We start from the raw sequence: 18,764 nt of genomic DNA, 5'->3' as shown, positions 1-18,764 counted from the left end.
TGTGAGTGGATTCTTTGCAGGGAGCTTGAAGAGGTGCTGAGTTCTATATCAGGGTTTGCAAGGTATGAATATGGAAATAAAATATGCAAACACAGGAACCAGAACTTAAACAGATCGGTGACATCCAGGCTTCATGAAGTGAGGAAGTTATGGCTGGGCACAATTCAAGCTTAAGCAAAGAAAAAAGGAATGAGAGCGCACACTCACTTGTAATCATCGTGTCATGGATTGTGTCCCCAAAAAATATCTGTCAGCTTGGCTGGATCATGATTCCCAGTGTTGTATGATTGTGTTATCTGATGTGATTTCCTTATGTGTTGTAAATTCTATCACTGTGATGAAGTTATGCTGATGAGGTTGACAAGATTAGATAGTGTCTTAATGCAATCTCTTTTGAGATATAAAAGAGAGAAGTGAGCAGAGACACATGGGAACCTCATACCACCAAGAAAGCAGTGCCAGGAGCAGAGTGCGTCCGCTTGGACTTGAGGTTCCTGCACAGAGAAGCTCCCAGACCAAGCAAAGACTGATGTATCACAAGGACATTTCCTCCAGAGCCGACACAGACAGAAAGCCTTCTCCTGGAGCTGATGCCCTGGATTTGGACTTGTAGCCTACTGGACTATGAGAGAATAAATTTCTCATGTTCAAAGCCATCCACTTGTGGTATTTCTGTTGAAGCAGCGCTAGATTACTAAGACACATCCTAAAGCCAAAAAAAAAAAAAAGGAAAAACCCAACTTGTTGCCACGGAGTCAATTCCAACACACAGTGACCCCACAGGACAGAGTAGAACTGCCCCATTGGATTTCCAAGGAGTAGCTGGTGGATTCAAACTGTCGATTTTTGGTTAGCAGGCAAGCTCTTAACCACTGTGCCACCAGGGCTCCAATCATCCTAAAGGAAGAGGTAAGTCAAAGAACTTTTCCTGCTAAAAGAGTGACTCCTAGACGCAGCAGAACCTGGAAGGATGCAGAAACAGTATGCAATCAATTGTTCATTTGAACAGCCCTTTTTCAAACCACAGGTATGAACCTGGGGGAACACCTATATTGAGGTAAAGACTAAACCCACTTTATGGATTTTAGCTGTGCCCAGTTATGTTTCAAAGACATGACTTAAATCCAGTAGTATTTAGTCATGACTAATCAAAATATGTACAAAACATTTGACATTAAGCTCTGCAATAAATCCTTTTATCCACAGCACAGCATAGCACCTATGAGCATAGACCAGGGTTGGAATCTTGGTTCTAGCACTTACCAGCTCTACGATCATAGGTAAGTTACTGAACAACCCCACCCCATTCCTGCTTCAGTTTTCTTACCTTTTAAATGGGGCAACCACATCACTGATGGTTGCACAGCTCTGTAAATTAGCTAAAAATCATTCAACTGAATATTTAAAACAGGTGAATTTTATAGTATGTAAATTATACCTCAATAAAGCTGTTTAAGAGTGCCCTCAACATAGAGATGATATGAAAAAACCTAATGCATATAAACTGTCTGGCACTGTGCCTAGCACACAGTAAACAATAAATTATTAGTGATTAGCATTAGTGTAATAAAGAGATTATAGAACACTGAAGATACATAAAGTTAGATTTTTTTTTAAAATCAAGAAATTATTGGCCTGGTTGAAACTTCAGAGATCATTAAGTTCAAGTCTCATTTTATAGATGAGAAAATTAGGGACAGACAGATGAAGTGCCTAATTCAAAATGTAGCTCTAAGGCCAGACCCCAGACCTGCTTGAATCCATTAGTGCGATTCCCACTACCACCCACTACCTCAGAAACGTGGACACGTGAAAATAGAGGATGTTTTTCCTCAAAGGAGAAATAACATGTAGAAAACAGGAAAATCACAGAGATGTTGAAGAGAATTCCAAGGTCAAGGGGCAAATAGAGAAGGGGCTGTCACATCCTGGCCTATCATCAACCAGGGCCCCCAGCAGAGGGGTCCAGGTCATGAGAGCTTAAGTGCTTTGGCAAGGCCAGGCCCTGGTCACTCAGGTGAATGGGCTCATCACTGTGCCCAGGTACCTGGAGAAGATGAAGCTGCACAGTCCTCTCTGCTACCATCCTGACATAGGACCTGTCACCAGTGACAGGAGCTGGGGCCAAAAGTCAATGCAGCAGAGTTCTTGGGAGCAGTCAGTCTGAGCAGCCCTGAAGTGAAGCTTCTGCTAAGGCCCACTGCTGAGTTGTCTGGCCTCATGTATTTTTCCCCTGGCCTTATCCAATAAGTCCTTCTGAATTTTAAGGGCCTCACTTACAATCCTGTAAATTGCGTGTCAGCTTTCTCCATAATGGCGCCCTCTTCAAATGAATGAGGGAACCTGGCAGATGTGAAATGGCCCGAGACTCCTGCTTCTTCATTAATGCTGACCTCTTCTAAAGGAACTTGACAGCATGGCTGGAAGGTTTTGAGGCTAATAAAAGCTTACTAAACTACTTAATCCTAAAAAGTGAACAGGTGAATGAGATGTGTCTTCTAGGCCATGACTTTCTAACATTTCAGGGGATAACATTCAGTGAGTCAACTTTGTCATTCTTAGGAGATGATGGAATCATATTCCTCATTTTTCCTGAGAAGTAACAATTTAGGCTAGTTGGCTGGTACAGACCACTAATGTTGTATACTCCACTGGGGAAGAAGGAGTGAAAGAGGGAGAGAGAAGAGGAGAATTAAGGCCTGAAACAGCTTTTATGATTAAACTCAGTACACTGAAACCTCTCAATGAATAGTTCATAAAAGTGCCTCATCCTTTTCAACTGTTCAGATCAAAATCAGTGGAAGGACAGAGGAGATTCTTCAAAATGATCTCATTCTGAGAACCTGGGGTACAGATGGTGAACAAATTAATAAGTCAGAAGCATTTCTACAGAAAGCTTTCCTATTTTGCAGATCATTCCATACAGTGAACACTTTGATGTCTGAGGAGGTGAGAGCTCCGACTAAATGTCTTCTGACATTCTTGGCACTCATAAGGCTTCTCTCCAGTGTGAATTCTCTGATGTATGATAAGTTGGGAATGCTGGCTGAATGTTTTATCACACTCATTACATTCATAAGGCTTCTCTCCAATATGGATTTTCTGATGAAGAAGCAGCTCAGAGTTATCCCAAAAGGTTCTTGCACATTCATTACACTGATGGGGTTTCTCTCCAGTATGAATTCTCTGATGGACAATAAGGTGAGAGGTCCGTCTGAAAGCCTTTCCACACTCGAAGCATTCATAGGGTTTCTCTCCCGTGTGAATTCTCTCGTGTCTAAGAAGTTCTGAGTTGCCCCTGAAGGCCTTCCCACATTCCTTACATACATAGGGCTTCTCACCAGTATGAATTCTAATATGTCTAATAATTTCTGAGTTCTGACCAAAAGTTTTCCCACATTCGTTACATTCATAGGGCTTGTCCCCTGTATGAATTCTTTGATGCCGGATAAGTTCAGAACTCTGACCAAAGCCTTTCCCACATTCGTTACACAGATATGGTTTCTCTCCGGTATGAATTTTCTGGTGTCTAATAAGGCCTGAGCTATGCTTGAAGGCTTTACCACACTCATGGCATTCATGATACCTTTCCTCAGTATGAATTCTCTGATGCTGAATAAGCTGTGAGCTAACCCTAAAAGTCTTCCCACATTCATTACATTCATATGGTTTCTCTCCAGTGTGGATTCTCTGATGTAGAATAAGGGCTGAATTCTGACTGAAGGCTTTACCGCATTCTTCACATTTATATGGTCTCTCTCCAGTATGAATTCTATGATGATGGATGAGATGTGAACTCTGAATGAAAGCCTTTCCACATTCATTACAGGCAAAGGGTTTTTCTCCAGCATGAATTCTCAGGTGCCTTCTAAGGCTTGAGTTAGTTCCAAATGTCTTTCCACATTCTTTGCATTCAAAGGGTTTCTCTCCACTGTGAACTCTCATATGCTGGATAAGATGGGAGTTCTGATTAAAGGCTTTCCCACATTCTTTACATGTATGAGGCTTTTCTCCCACAGAATTCTTCTGTGTTTTGTTAGGTTCTACATTATCTAAGAAATTCTGATCAGAAGTAACAAATGTACTAACTCCCTCTACTGTAGTATCTCCCTGATGTGTAACCAGATTTGGACTGGGACTGCAGCCTCTCTCACTCCCATTATACTCCTGATCTTTCTCACTTGAGGGTGATTTCTTGAAGATAATCAACTCTGATGCAAAGTCTCTCTCCTGAGGAGATAACTGCTCCACAATTTCTTCTGTGGACTCTCTTGAATGTCCCTCCAACATGTGTTCTTCACATGCTGTGCCAAACGTATGACTCTGGTAAACCACCCTTGGAAGTCTTTCTAATATCGCCCCATGTGGTTCATATTCTTCAGAAATTTCTTCCTTGGGAATCACCTTGTTCTCAGTGCCCATCTCAAAATCTGAAATGAGAGAAGGGAAGTATGTAAAGTGGCTATGTCACATTTAAATGAAGCTAATGCCTAGAGTATGGTGCTTTGAAATAGTTATGACACCACTCAAAAATAGCCTAAGTACCTGGTGAAGTGATAGGATGCTTCTGAAGAAAGAGATTTAGGATTAAGGTGCATATGCAGAACTATGAGCAGATGTTGACTAAAAAGGATGGGAGAAATGATAAAAGATTTAAGGAGAGAAGTAGGAAATCGATGCTACAAGGGGATGCTGATAAAAGTTCCATAATATTAACAGTGAGTGGGGATGGATCCTGAGGTTGGTAAGGAAAACGTTTAGGGAAAATGGTAGCCATAGTAATAGATGGGGATATGGAAAAGGTTGGGAGAAGGGGCAAAACTGGCAAGTTACATTATGCTGAGGAAAGAAGTCAGTCAAAAAAGGACAAATACCATTTGATCTCACTTATATGAAATAAGCAAATATATAGGGGTATGAGGGAGAGGGAGCAGGAGAGGTTTTGCTTAGAGGGCAGTGAGTTTATGTTAATGGTGGTAGAATAATTTGGAAAAGGATAGCGAGATTGGTGGCAAAACTTAATGTGATCAATGCCACTGAATTGTGCATATGGAAATTGTTGAATTGGTAGTGTGTTTTGCTGTGTATATTTTTATGACAATTAAAAAAAAAACTGTCAAGTTAAAAGGAATCTTTTGGGTTTATAGAGTATGCCTTAGTTATCTAGTGGTGCTATAACAGAAATACCCCAAGTGGATGGCTTCAAAAACAGAAGTTTATTCTCTCACGGTCTAGTAGGCTACAAGCTGAATTCAGGTGCCAGCTCCAGGGGAAGGCTTTCTGTATCAGCTCTGGAGGAAGGTTCTTGTCATCAATCTTTCCTGGTGTAGGAGCTTCTCAGCACAGGAACCTTGGGTCCAAAGGACACGCTCTTCTTCCAGCACTGCTTTCTTGGTGGAGTGAGGTCCCCCTGTCTCTCTGCTCGCTTCTCTCCTTTATATCTCAAAAGAGACTGACTTAAGACACAAACCTAATTTGTAGACTGAGTCCTGCCTCATTAACATCATAGAGGTAGGATTTACAACACATAGGAAAACCACATCAGATGACAAAATGGTGGACAATCACACAATACTGGGAATCATGGCCTAGCAAAGTTGACAGGTATTTTTGAGCAACACAATTCAATCCATAACAAAGTGTGTTTGCCGTAAAATATGTGTTGTAAATCCTAACGTCTATGCCTGTGGCTATAATCCCACTTGAAATGGGTTGTTTTGTTGTTAATGAGGCAGGATTAGTGTAGGATGTATCCTGAGTCAATCTCCTTTGAAATATAAGAGATTAAATACAAGCTAGAAGCACAAATGGGGTAAGGCAGATGCCAAGACACTCAGAGATCTCTGAGGAACCAGAAAGCAGAAGCTGAAGAGACAAGAACTTTCCTAGAGTCAGCGTTCTGAATTCGGACTTCTAGCCTCTTAAGCTGTGAGAAAACAAATATGTTTGCTAAAGCCATGCACTTGCATGACTTCTCTTATAGCAGCACTAGACAACTAAGACAGAATTTGGTACCAAGAAGTGGGGATGCTGCTCTAACAAATATCTAAAATGTGGAAGTGGTTTTGGAAGAGTTTTAAGGTGCCTAATAGTAAAAGCCTAGATTGCCTTGAAGAGTCTGTTGGTAGAATTATGGATGTCAAAGGTAGTTCTGGTGAGGGCTCAGAAGGAGGTGAAGACAGCTCTAGAGAAAGTCTCTATCGTCTTAGAGAATATATATGGCACCAGCAACAGAATGTTGCTAGAAATGTGGATGTTAAATTTGCTTCTGTTGAGGCTTTAAAAGAAAATGATGAACATGTGATTGGACAATGGAGGAAGGGTAATGCTTTTTATGCAGTGGCAAAGAACTTGTCTGAATTTATGTTCAAATGTTTGATGTAAGGTAGAACTTGTAAGTGATGAACTTGTGTAAGTGATGAACTTGGATATCTGGCTGAGGAGATTTCTAAGCAAGATTTTAAAGGGGCTGTCTGGTTTCTCCCTGCTGCTTATAGTAAAACCTGAGAGGAAAGAGATGAACTTAAAAATGAACTGTGCAAAATGCAAACAAAACTTAGAAGATTTGGAAAATTCTGTTGTACAAACTAAGAACCCATGTCCTAGAATTTTCACCAAGGATGTGGTTACACAATCTTTTGTTAAAGAGATTAAGCCTGTGACTGATGGATCTAATCAACTACCGCAGCAGAAAACCCATCAACTTAGACTGAAGGGGACAGAAAAGGATGAAAGAAGAGAATGCTGTCTGCCTCTTGGAATTCTATAGGCATGAAACAGGCCAAAGGAGCTACATCTGTTGTCCTCCAAGAAAAGAAAAGGACCATCCCTGCAGCAGCTTGGAGATCAGCAGAACTGTTGGAAGGAGCACAGAAAGCAGAGCCTTCTCAGTTTCAAAGGGCTGGGACACAGTCTTCTGGATCTCAAATGGCAGGGCCACAGTCTCCTAGGTTTCAAAGAGTTGGATCTTTGCCAACTCGGTTCCAGAGTGTGGGGCTGCCAGAATGTGGGGCTGCCATGAAGATATGCCAGGGGGATGGGGCCGCCGCTCACTGTTGAGGGAGCAGAGCTGCCATACCCAGAGAGTAGAACGGGGCCTGCCAGGGCCAAGGGGGTAGGGTCACCATTCAGGTCGACTAGGAGAATGGGGCCACCAAAAGCCAGAGGGGCAGAGTTGCTGTCCCAGTGGGCCTGGAAGGCAGAGCTGAAGCCCAGGGCCAAGGGGCCTCCACCCAGAATCCAGAGAGCATGGCCAACACCCAGAGTCTGGAGGGCAAGGCCATTGCCCAGATGGTCTCAGAGAACACAGGATTATTTTCAAGCCTTGAATTTGTTCCGCTGGGTTTTGGATTTGGTTGGTGTCTGTCATCCTTTCTTTTCCTCCAATTTCTCCATTTTTAATGGAAATGTTTACCTTGTGCCTGTTCTACCATTACACTTTGTAAACAGACAACTTGTAGTCTAGATTTCACAGGTTCACAGATGAAAAGAAATTTTGCCCCAGGATGAAATTTGCCTAAAGTCCCACCTATATTTGATTTAGATGATTCAGAAGATGAGATTTTGGAGTTGATTTAAGACTTTTGGGTTGATGTGATGGGGTGAGTATGATTTGCATGTGGCAAGGACATGAATTTTGGGGGGCCAAAGGGTGGAATATTATGGACTGAATTGTGGCCCCAAAAAATATGTGTTGTAAATCCTAACCTCTGTGCCTGTGGTTATAATCCCACTTGGGAATGGGTTGTCTTTTTTATGTTAATGAGGCAGGACTGGTATAGGATGCATCTTAAATCGGTCTCTTCTGAGTTATAAAAGAGATTAAACAAGCAAGCAAGCAAGCAGAGAGGGGAAGATAGATGCTAAGACACACAGAGATCTCTAAGAAACCAGGAAGCAGAAGCTGAAGAAACAAGGACCTTCCTCCTGAGCTGACAGAGAAAGCCTTCCCCTAGAGCCGGCGCTCTGAATTAAGACATCTCGCATCCTAAACTGTGAAAAAATAAGAAGCATCTGTTTGTTAAAGCCACCCACTTGTGGTATTTCTGTAATATACAGCAGCATTAGATAACTAAAACATAGAGAAAATAACCACAAAATAAGTAGCAAGAGGAACTAAGTCCAGTCCTGTGGTACTCACTAGCTCTACAGATCAGGGATAGTATATGGAGACATTACCCACTCAAAAGGTTAGTGTGACTTAGCTATAATTAGCACAGAAGTAACTACCCTTGGCTTTGGATGAAGTAAGGTTCTGGCTTTATTTTTCTCCAGATGGTTAGTGGATTTTATCAATGCCACTTACCAAGTAATTCTTTTCCTTACTGACTTGAAATGCCACCTATACCATAGTCTTAATGTCCATATACATTTGGTCATTTCTGAACTCCATTCAGTTCTATTAATCTGTCTATTCCTTGTCTAATACCAAACTGTTCGATCTACTGTAGCTTTATTAAAATTTTTAATATCTGATAGTTATCTCTCATTAGTCTTCTTTTTCATCTTTCCTGTCTGTCCTCATATTTTTCAAGTAAATTTTAGCATTTTATAAAATTTCCAAAATTATCCTAATGTTGTTTTCGTATCTATCATGTCTCTGTATGTCTTTTCATTTAGTATGAGTTTTTCTTACTGGTTATTATTTATACATATAGCAGTGCTGTTCATTTTTATATACTAATTTTGTAATCAGCTCCTTTATAGAATTTTCTTAGTACCTTTGTGGATCTTAAAACCTATAACTTTTTTAAACTTCTAGGAGACTATGGAAAAGTTTTCTAGTTGACTATCCCAATATCCATTTTTCACCACTACCTCAGCAACAGAAAAATGAATGTCTTTAGTGTGGCAATAAGCCTAGTTAACTTTTTTGCAGCTAGGTTTGGCCATGTGACCAAGTTCTGGCCAAGGACATTGGGATGCAAATGAACATATGTTGGACTTCTGGGAAGGCTCCTTAAGGGTGAGTGGATGCATTTCCTCACTCTCTTCTTTCATTCTTGTGCCTGAGGCATGATGTGATGGTTGGAGCTCCATCTTGGACCTTGGGTGCACCAGCATACCCTAGGGCTGGGGATCAGAGCTAGAAGGAACCTGGGTCCCTGATGACTCCATGGAGCTGCTATACCAGCCCTGAAATTCCTGCCTCTAGATTTCTTTTATCTAAGAAAGAAATAAGCTTTTACCTTGCTTAAGCCATTGTTTTTCTATTGTATGTAGCCAAACCTTCTCCTAGCTGATACAATGGCCCCAGAGATTTAGCTGTCCCCATCACAGAAGTGGGGTCCCAATGCTGGGAGAATGAGGCTGGCCTCTGTCCAGGTGGTAAGCAACCTGGAGCTAATATTGATGTGGCCCTTTGTCTAGGGCAGTGTATTTGTACACTACAGCACATCTGAGGAATACAATCCTCCCATAATAAAAGCATTAACTGTGGAAGAGGATTCTCAAGGGGGAATGGACAGTTATGGGACTTCATCCTGTAGACAACAGCGTCATGGGTTTTTAAGCCAAAGAGTGACATGGTCCATGTTCACATTAGTATTTCAGGTAGATGCACATTGGTGGCCATTTAGTAGATAACCTAGAAAGCAGCCAGCTAAACTAGAAAGCAGGAAGATCAGTTAGGAGGCAGATGCAATCATCAAGGCAAGTGGTGATGAGATCTGATTAGGGCAATAGTGGGGATGAAGAGGCAGAGACTGACTGGAGAAATATTTACTAGGTCAAATTCAGCAAGACTTGGTGACTTACTGGATAAAGGTGTACAGAAGAGGGAGGAGCCAAAAATGGTGCCCAAATCATTTATTTAAGGTGTGGTAACCGAATGGATGGCAGTGCCACCAACTGAGATTGGAGATACTGGAGGAGGAGCTAGTTTAGGAGAGAAGATGATAGATGAACTGTTTTGAACAAGCTGAGTTTCAGGATATCCATAGAGGTATCAAGGAATCGCCAAAACATATGGGTCTCAAACTCAGAGTAGTCAGGACTAGGGATATAGATTTCCCCTTACAGATCTTCTCTCCACTTTTCTCCACCCTTCTCTCTGCCCCAGAAGACTAACCTGTACAGCATACATCAATAGGCCCTCTGGCTTCCAGGTGCATTCCACCAATGTGGAGCCCCAGCAGATTGGAAGGAGGACAGTAAGGTGAGGATATTTATTCTCCTAGTTCCTTCCTATGAGGTTGCCTTGGGTTGGTGGTGTCCCTCGATAGAAGGTCATTACTCCTGTCAAGGAGTCCATCCTACCTAATCTTCTCACTATCTGGATTCCAGTAACCTCTCCTACCTCTTGCCCCTTCAGGCCCAGGGGTGGGACAATTCAACTGTTGTCAGCCCCAGGTTCCTCAACACCTTACTTACACCTTTGTAATTTACAGTTAAGCCCTTTCTAAATAAACCCTCCTCAAATTATCTAACTTGAGTGAACTATCTACTTCCTATTGGGACTCTGACTGATAACAAAGGGTGAATGGAGGAAGAGAAGCCTGCCAAGAAGAGAAAGAGTGGTTAGTGTAGCAGAAGAACCAGAATACAGTGTCACTGAAGTCACTGGGACAGTGACAGAGGCAATCAACAACAGTGTCAAATGCAGCTAAGAGATCCAGTAAGATAGGAACTGGAAAATGTCTACTGAGGCAATCAGATAGTCACAGAAGACCACAGTGAAAACAGATTCCATGGAATGGTAGAAGCAGAAGGTGGCAGTGGACTGAATAATGGATTTGCTGTAGCTTTCAAAAAAAATTGGATGAAAGGAGGGGACCAAGGTGGACAGTAGAGCAAGTGTATTATTGCATCAAGGAAGGATATTCTCCAATGGGTACATCTCATATTAGAAGGGATGGTCTGAGTAGTGAGACAGAGATTGAGAAGAGAGAGGGAAAGATGAAATTAGTAAAGAAATGAAGACCCTGAGTCAGGAGGGATTCGAGTCAAGTGGTGAGGAGAGGGAAGTGATTTTGTGGGTGACCTTTGTACTGCCCCTTTTCTCTGCTCAGCCTCCAGACAGCCACAGGGTGTTGGTAACTACCACCATCCTACACTGTGGCTTCATCTAGTCACTCATCACTCCCCTGACATCTGGAAGGAACCTGATCTCCTATTCTTGGAAGCTCTTCATGCTACCCTTCAAAATGGGTTGGAATCTTCAACTTTCCCCCCTTAGCACCTTGTCTAATTTTCCCATGGAGTAAGAGAGGGCAGCCCATTGAACTTAGCTAGCACCAGCAAATTTAAAAACCTGGATTTCTCCTTTTTATTGAAATTTTTGAAAATTATAGATAATATGTATCCGTAGTAGAGAATTTGACTATTTTCTTTATCTATGGTACCATTTTGGAGCCCTGGTGGTGAAGTGGTTAAGAGCTCAGGCTGCTAACCCAAAGTTCAGCAGTACCAATCCACCAGCCACTCCTTGGAAACCCTATGGGGCAGTTCTGCTCTGTTCTATAGGGTCGCTATGAGTCAGAATCGACTCGACGGCACACAACAACACCACAGTACCATTTGAGTTGGGAAGTACTATTTTAAATGAATTTCTCTCTAATACCTAGCTAAGAACAAGTTTAATTCCAGCTCCCTCTGGCCTTTCCTTTTCACCTTCATCTCTCCTATAGTTGCTTCCTATCTATCTTTCCAAAGTCAGCCTTCACAGAACCTCTGTTTGCAACACACCTTATGGAAAATCATTTGCCGCAGCAAAACAAGATACAATAGAAGTTAGGTCTTTATCTATTCCCCAACTTCAAAATCTGGTTGAAAGCTCAAATACAAAAAATCTTCCCCAACTAAGTCTGACCCCTTCTTCTGATCATTCCTTTCGTTCGCATTTATTTGCCAGTGACACAATATTAATGCCATTTGTTGAATACTATTTATAGTTATCTCCTCATATACAAGTCAAAGCCAATCTGTATTTGGTTCGTTCTCCCAGAGGCCCAGCCATACCTTAGACCTCGTCCTCCGATGGAAACACTCCACTTCTCATTGCTTAAATGCAATTTCCCAACCACAATTTCCTATCTGTCTCTCACTTCTTCACTTTTCTAAATCTGAAATTAGCTGTTTCTGGACAGAGATAAGACAGAGGTGTCACTTGAGGAGTGGAGGCTGACCACTCTTGGTCTTCAGTTTGGGGACAACAGGCAGACTTCTGCTGGGTCACCATAGTTAAGAATAGGGTCTCCAGAGCTTTGCAGACCTGTTTTTTGTTTGTTTGTTTTATTGTGCTTTAGATGAAGGTTTACAGAGCAAATTAGTTTCTCATTAAACAATTAATACACATACTGTTTTGTGACATTGGTTGCCAACCCCACTTGTCAACACTCTCCCCTTCTAGACCCTGAATTCCCCATTATCAGCTTTCCTGTCCCCTCCTGCCTTCTCATCCTTGCCCCTGGGTTGGTGTGCCCATTTAGTCTCGTTTTGTTTTATGGGCCTGTCTAATCTTTGGTCGAAGGGTGAACCTCAGGAGTGACTTCAGTACTGAGTTAAAAGGGTGCCCGGGGGCCATATTCTTCGGGTTTCTCCAGTCTGTCAGACCAGTAAGTATGGTCTTTTTTTGAGAGTTAGAATTTTGTTCTACATCTTTCTCCAGCTCTGTAAGGGACCCTCTATTGTGAACCCTGTCAGACAGTCAGTGGTGGTAGCCAGGCACCATCTAGTTGTGCTGGACTCAGTCTGGTGGAAGTGGTCCACTAGTCCTTTGGACTAATCTCTCCCTTGTGTTTTTGGTTTTCTTCATTCTCCCTTGCTCCAGATGGACTGAGACCAGTGGAGTATCTTAGATGGCTGCTCACAAGCTTCTAAGACCCAGACACTACCCACCAAAGTAGGATACAGAATGTTTTCTTTATAAACTATGTTATGTGAATTGAGCTAGATGTTCCCCAGACCATGGTCCCCAGCCCTCAGTCCAGTAATTTGGTCCCTTAGGAAATTTGGATGTGTCTACGAAGCTTCCATGACCTTGCCTTGGGCAAGTTGTGCTGGCTTTCCCAGTATTGTGGATTTGTTTTTTCAATGTACCTTAGGAGAGCAGGCTCAGAAAGCCTCATTCACAAAATACTGATGCATAAACCAGAATGTCCTGTTAATCAACAATTAGAAATAAAACTTCAAAACAACCACAATGCCTGGATGAAAATCTAAAAAAAAAAACACCCTAAAAGTTCTTTGGTAGGCCTGCAATCACAGCAGGAAAATCTATTTAGATCAGTGATTCTTAAATAATGGTTCTTGGCCTGGATCTAGGCTAGCTGCATAAGAATCAACTGGGAAGTTTGTTTAAAATAACAATTTCTAGGTCCCAGCTCAATCTCTCAGAATCAGAATCTCCAGGGGTTAGGTCAAGGGATCTGTATTTTTAACAAGTCCCCAGGTGATTCTGATGCCCAGCCAGGTTTGGAAACCACTGTATTAGTCTTAATGCCTGCAGTTACCTCACTCTCAGTCTGGTTGGTCCACCTCTACCCTTGCTCTGGTCTACAAGCAGATCAAGCACCAGGAATGCAGAAACACTGTAATTCTTGCTCTGACTTCTTTTTTAATACCCTCCATCTTGATTGCCCTTCCTACACTAAACTTCTGAGAACACACAGGGCAGAATAATACAACTGGCTAGATACCCCTTTCAGAGTTAAAAATCACATTTCAGTTATTGTTATCAGCCTTATTCTAGTTATTCTGACTGCACCCGAGTTTGGTCAAACTGCCTGAATCAGCATTTACGGTGATCCCTTGTGATAGCAATATCATTTATTTCTTTGAACTTATCTGAGCCGTATGCCAAAAATCATGCTATGATTTATAGTAAAAATATTAATAAATTATCTATCATCTGATAGTCTGATTAGATCTTCTTTAAATTCTGTTGAAAGCAAAGATTGAGACTCTAACAAATTGTCCCTTTGTGTAGTACTCCGGGGGTTTTTTCACTCTAGGATGATGCATATAGTAAAATTAAGATGGGGTGGGTGAGAGGTATGTCTTCTTTTGTACAGGAGGAAAAGAGCAATTGTGAAAGAGGAGGTAAGAAAAGAGAGACCTATAGGCCACAGGCCCATTCTCAAGCAGTTAAGTCATAGGCAAGGATACAAACTGAAGTCAAGCATCTGGAAATTGATTTCCACTCAACCATCTGTGTACTCATGAATGTTTCAGAAAGTGTTGTGTGCCTCCTCCACATACTCCAGTTTGAAGACTGTAGCACTACAGTAGTCTGAACAAAGAATGGGTAAGCAAAGCCTCAGATGCCAGAAAGTACAGAAGAAGTAAGAAAAAAAAAAGAAAAGAGAGAAGAACATTTTGACTTCAACATAGCATGTGCAAGGTTAGGACAGATAAGGAGAGAAGGTAAGTGAGGATGCATGGAATTTTAATGTGAGGAGTCATGCTGAAAGCTTTCTATGTGCTGTGTGCTAAGCAATTTATAGAATTTATCCTGTTTAACCCTCACAATCTCCTTATGAGACAAGTATGTGAGGAAGAGCCAATCAGCATGGTTTTCTGGCTTTCTCCAACAGCATGTTTGGCCCAAAGTCCCAAAGCAGAGTCCCAAAGTAGAATGGGACTCTGGGGAGGTATATGGAACACTGAAGGAGTGAGGGACTTGAGGATGTTGGCCAGGACATGGTTGAGATGACTGACTGACAGAGGGAGGTAAATGAAGTGTGTGTGCATGTGTGTGTATGTAGGGGGGTTGGTAACAGATGAAGAGTACAGAGAGGAGAATGGGATAAGCACACAGACCCAAGAGAAGGTATCCTGGAAATTGTGATGAGGTTACTCTTCAAAATTAAACTCATGAAAATTTGAAAATTTTATTTTGCAATGTCAAAATGTATAGTATAGCATCCACTGAAACTATTCAAACTCATGATGAAAAATGATGAAACATTTTGGATGTCAACTTACAAATGTGTATGGGGATACAAAGCTTTTCAAAATTATTCTATGGGGTATTTGAGCAAAAAAAGTTTACAGTGGCCTTGATCTCTTTGCAAGAGATCCAACCTCACTCAAAAGCTCCAGGAGTGAGCCCCTACTGAGTCAAATTAATACCATCCCCTTGTAAGTGACTGGTTCAGAAACAGCAGGGATTGGTTCAGGAACGGACATATGACTTCATCTGTGTCACTGATATTCTGAGGAAGTTTGCTGGGAGCTTCTGGGAATAGTCTCCTGCATCCTGAGAGAGCCACAGGAAGAGACTTCCTCTGTATATTGTTGCCTGGAACTGCTGCTGCAGTCTCACTACCAGCTTGTGGATGAGGGCAGGAAAAGCTAAGAAAATCAAGGGTAAATGGAGCCAGAAACACTAGATTAAGTTAGTCCTGAAACTGCTATACCTTTTGACGTCTACCTATGTGAGCTTAAACACTTGCATATTTTTAAGCCAGCACGAGTTGAGTTCTGTTACTTACAGACAAAAGCATCCTTATGCTAACGGATACAGGTGCTTTCCCCTAACTTCTGAAAGACCAGATCCTACCAAACACTCAATATCTAGTACATGGATTACATCCTCCCCAAAGTCTTCACTAACATCTGCAGGAAGGAAGTTCTCTCTTGGTCCTTTGAACCAGCATTTCACTGGCTCTTTTCTCATCTCTCTCTTTGTATAATAGTTATCACATCACTTCCTGTTTATTGCTCCCCAAGACCTACAGAATAAAAACTCTTAGCATGGTTCCTAATGCCCTCCTAGTCAGGCCCATGTCTCCCTTCTCCATCACCTGTCCTACAATCTCCAATGACTGTAGGAAGCTGTAGTCATACTCAGTTTCCTGCAGTTCAAACACTCTCTATTCTTTAAAGCCTCTCTGCCTTTAAGAATATGCTATTCCCACTTCCTGGAATACTCTTCCCCATTTTGTGCACTTAACAAACATCTACAAGACTCAGCTCAAGCAGGGACACCTCCATTTTCTTCCCTGACTCCAGCCCCTAAGACAGACAGAGACAGCTCTGTCATCTTGTACATACCCCCTACTCTGTTGCTACAGTTTATTTTCATGTCTGTTTTCTTCTTTAGACTGTGAGCAAGGATGATGTGTTATTCATCTTGGTATTCCCAGTACCTAGCAAATGTTTGTTAATTTGTGTAAATGACTTATCTAGGTAACTAGTCTGTAATACCCTTGAGGACTAACTGGATGGTTCATTCATCTTTGTATTTAAAGAACCTAGGGCAGTCTCTGACACATAGCTGGTGTCAATAACTATTTGTAAAAATAAGTTCCTTCTCCCAATCTGGATGATATTTAATGATGTCATCCTCTTTTCTTCCCGTTCCCCCCCGCCCCCAGCCCGGTTCCCACAATCAAGAGGGCTCTATTAACTCTGCGTTCAAACCTGCCTCATTTGCATAACTAACCCTCATAAATCAGAACAGGGCACAAGCCGTCACTGGGGCCCTAAGTTTTGACCATGCCCCGTCATTTCGTCCCCGCAGTTTACTTGAGGATACAATGTCTGAGAAAACTACAGCTCCCATCGGCCCCCAAGACAGGACCGAGGAACGGGGTGTCCCTGCTTCTCCCGCCCCTTCTCCCGCGGCTGACAGGCACAGAACCAGAGTTGGGACAGGCCCTGCCAATGTCCAGGCCCCACACCCTCTGTGTGCAGGTGGGGAAATGGTGGTGGCCTGGGAACCATGAAGTCCAAGGTCACACAGAGAGCCGGGGTCGGGAATGGATCTAAACGTGAGGTTTACACTCCGCTCGCGGGCCGGGGAGTCGGGAGTCCAACGCCCTCCTCCCCCCACCCCCGCAATGGGGACAGAATGAGCCTCACCGCAGGCCGTACCGCCCCACGCTCACTCCGCTTGGGCTCCTGGCGCTGCTCCGCCCGCTCTCTCAGAGCCCGCAGCTGTTGTCTCGGTGTCAACGGCGACGGGCATCGGCCACTTCCGGTACCCGGGGGGGCTCTCAGCCAATCAACGGGCGCTGCACTCTGCTCGAGGAACAGGTGGTCGACCATGCCAACCCCTCCTCGCCTTTTCCAGGTTTGCTTTTTGCTGATTCTCTCCATGAAACGAGCCCCACCTCGCCTCCGCCCACCAAGTCGGCTCCCTGGAATATCCATGTGCATAGTGCGATGTCCACTTCAGCCCCAGGATCATTGACAGGCTGGGTCCTCCGGGTTTCCTAGAGGGGCTCCGGGGATGCACTTCCGTACCGTTACCGTCCGCTCTGCGCGCTGGTGTCTCTCCCCACGCCTTGCTTTGGACTGGGGAAGTTAGGAGTTGGCTTCGCTTTCCCGCAAGGAGGTTTTGCGCGACCCCCTTCCTGCCCTCAGTGCGCATCTTCTTGTCCCGTCACACCCTTTTCCGAGCTCCGTGAGTCTGGTAAACACAGACTCCTAGACCGTAGGAGCAGGCTTGTCGTCTGCTGGAGGCGGAGGGAGACCTGCTCTGCCATCTGGGAGGGCTTAATTTGAGGGTGTGATATGCAAGTTGAAATCTTAGGGTTGGGCAGGAATTACTTAGGTTAAGAGTGAGAGGACGGCGGTGGTGGTTAAATGGTAGAATTCTCACCTTCCATGCGGGAGACCCGGGTTTGATTCGGATTTTCAGCCCATGCGCCTCAAGCATATCCACCACACTTCTGTCACTGGAGACTTGCGTGTTCCTATGATGCTGAACAGGTTTCAGTGGCGCTGCCAGACTAAAATAGACTCAGAAGAAATGCCTGGCGATCTACTTCCCAAAAACCAGCCAATGAAAACCCTATGGATCACAATAGTCGTCCTGTTGTGCATGGGCTCACCATGAGTCAGGGCCAACTGGAAGGCAGCTAACAACCAGAGTAAGGAGAGCAGTTCAGGCAATGGGAACGGCATTTTACACTGACCTTATCTCCTTTGAATAAGCTTAGCCCGTTCTCACCTCAAAACCTTTGTACTCCTTACTTCCTCTGCCTTCTTCCGCGCAGCAAGCTTCTTGTTATTCTGGTTTCAGTTTAAATGTGACTGCTTTGGAGAGGCCTTCCATCCTATCTAATGTAGTCTCAAACTACACCACCTCTCATAAATGCATTGCAGGGAAGGACTATGATTGGTTCTGTTTGGGACTTGTGCTCACTCGTGGACCAATGACTGTGTTCAGGGGAAAGGGATAGAATGATTAGCCAAGCCTGGGTCACGTGTCTGCCCCAGTGGTGGGGAGTTGGGCTTCTGTGTTTGTCACACTATAACCCTGTGGAATAGGGAAGGGAGTAACTCCCCTCAGAAAGGGACGTTGTGTGTATATCCAGTACACAATTTAGCATTCTCTTGCGTTTGTTATTGGGATTAGGCCCTAGTCTCTAGGGTTCAGCACTTTAGCCACTCACACCAATTTCCTTAACTTCCTTGGCTTACTGTCTGTAACTACCTGAGAAGTTTGTTAACTTTGGATCAATGCAAATGTTCAATTTCCTTGCCCAGGCTGCTAACACCTAGTGGAAATAACCATACATTTTGCAGAAGAGCTTCAGTATAAATTCATGGTCTTTACCTCACAGAAATCTTTCACTACTTCCCAGAAACCATTTTCTGTTTCTGTAATCAGCTTGTCTACCATTTTCCACGATTGTTATTTCAACGTTCTTCACTCTGCTCAAACATTTGACCAAGCCGTGGTCCAAGAGGAGTCGATTACCATCACAATCATTGCCAGCTTCATTCATCCCAAGGAAAGATGCCCTGACTTCGAGAGTATCCTCTGCCTCAAGAGCCTATATCAGCGATTCTTAACGTTGGTTACACAACGG

At 43.2% G+C, this 18,764-nt stretch overlaps 1 protein-coding gene across 1 annotated transcript; it reads right to left on the bottom strand.

Moving 5' to 3' along the window:
• Positions 1 to 2,203: 2,203 nt before the first annotated feature.
• ZFP3 (ZFP3 zinc finger protein) lies at positions 2,204 to 17,068 on the bottom strand. The gene is made up of 2 exons (XM_012555501.2): positions 16,807 to 17,068; positions 2,204 to 4,430 (listed from the first exon to the last, which is right to left on the bottom strand). The coding sequence occupies exon 2, from the start codon at positions 4,420 to 4,422 to the stop codon at positions 2,914 to 2,916; it is 1,509 nt and encodes a 502-aa protein (XP_012410955.1). The 5' UTR covers positions 4,423 to 4,430; positions 16,807 to 17,068; the 3' UTR covers positions 2,204 to 2,913.
• Positions 17,069 to 18,764: the final 1,696 nt, after the last annotated feature.

Source organism: Trichechus manatus, unplaced genomic scaffold (assembly GCF_000243295.1).
Source record: "Trichechus manatus latirostris isolate Lorelei unplaced genomic scaffold, TriManLat1.0 scaffold00040, whole genome shotgun sequence".
Taxonomy (NCBI): domain Eukaryota; kingdom Metazoa; phylum Chordata; class Mammalia; order Sirenia; family Trichechidae; genus Trichechus; species Trichechus manatus.
This window is presented reverse-complemented; position numbering and strand designations above follow the sequence as displayed.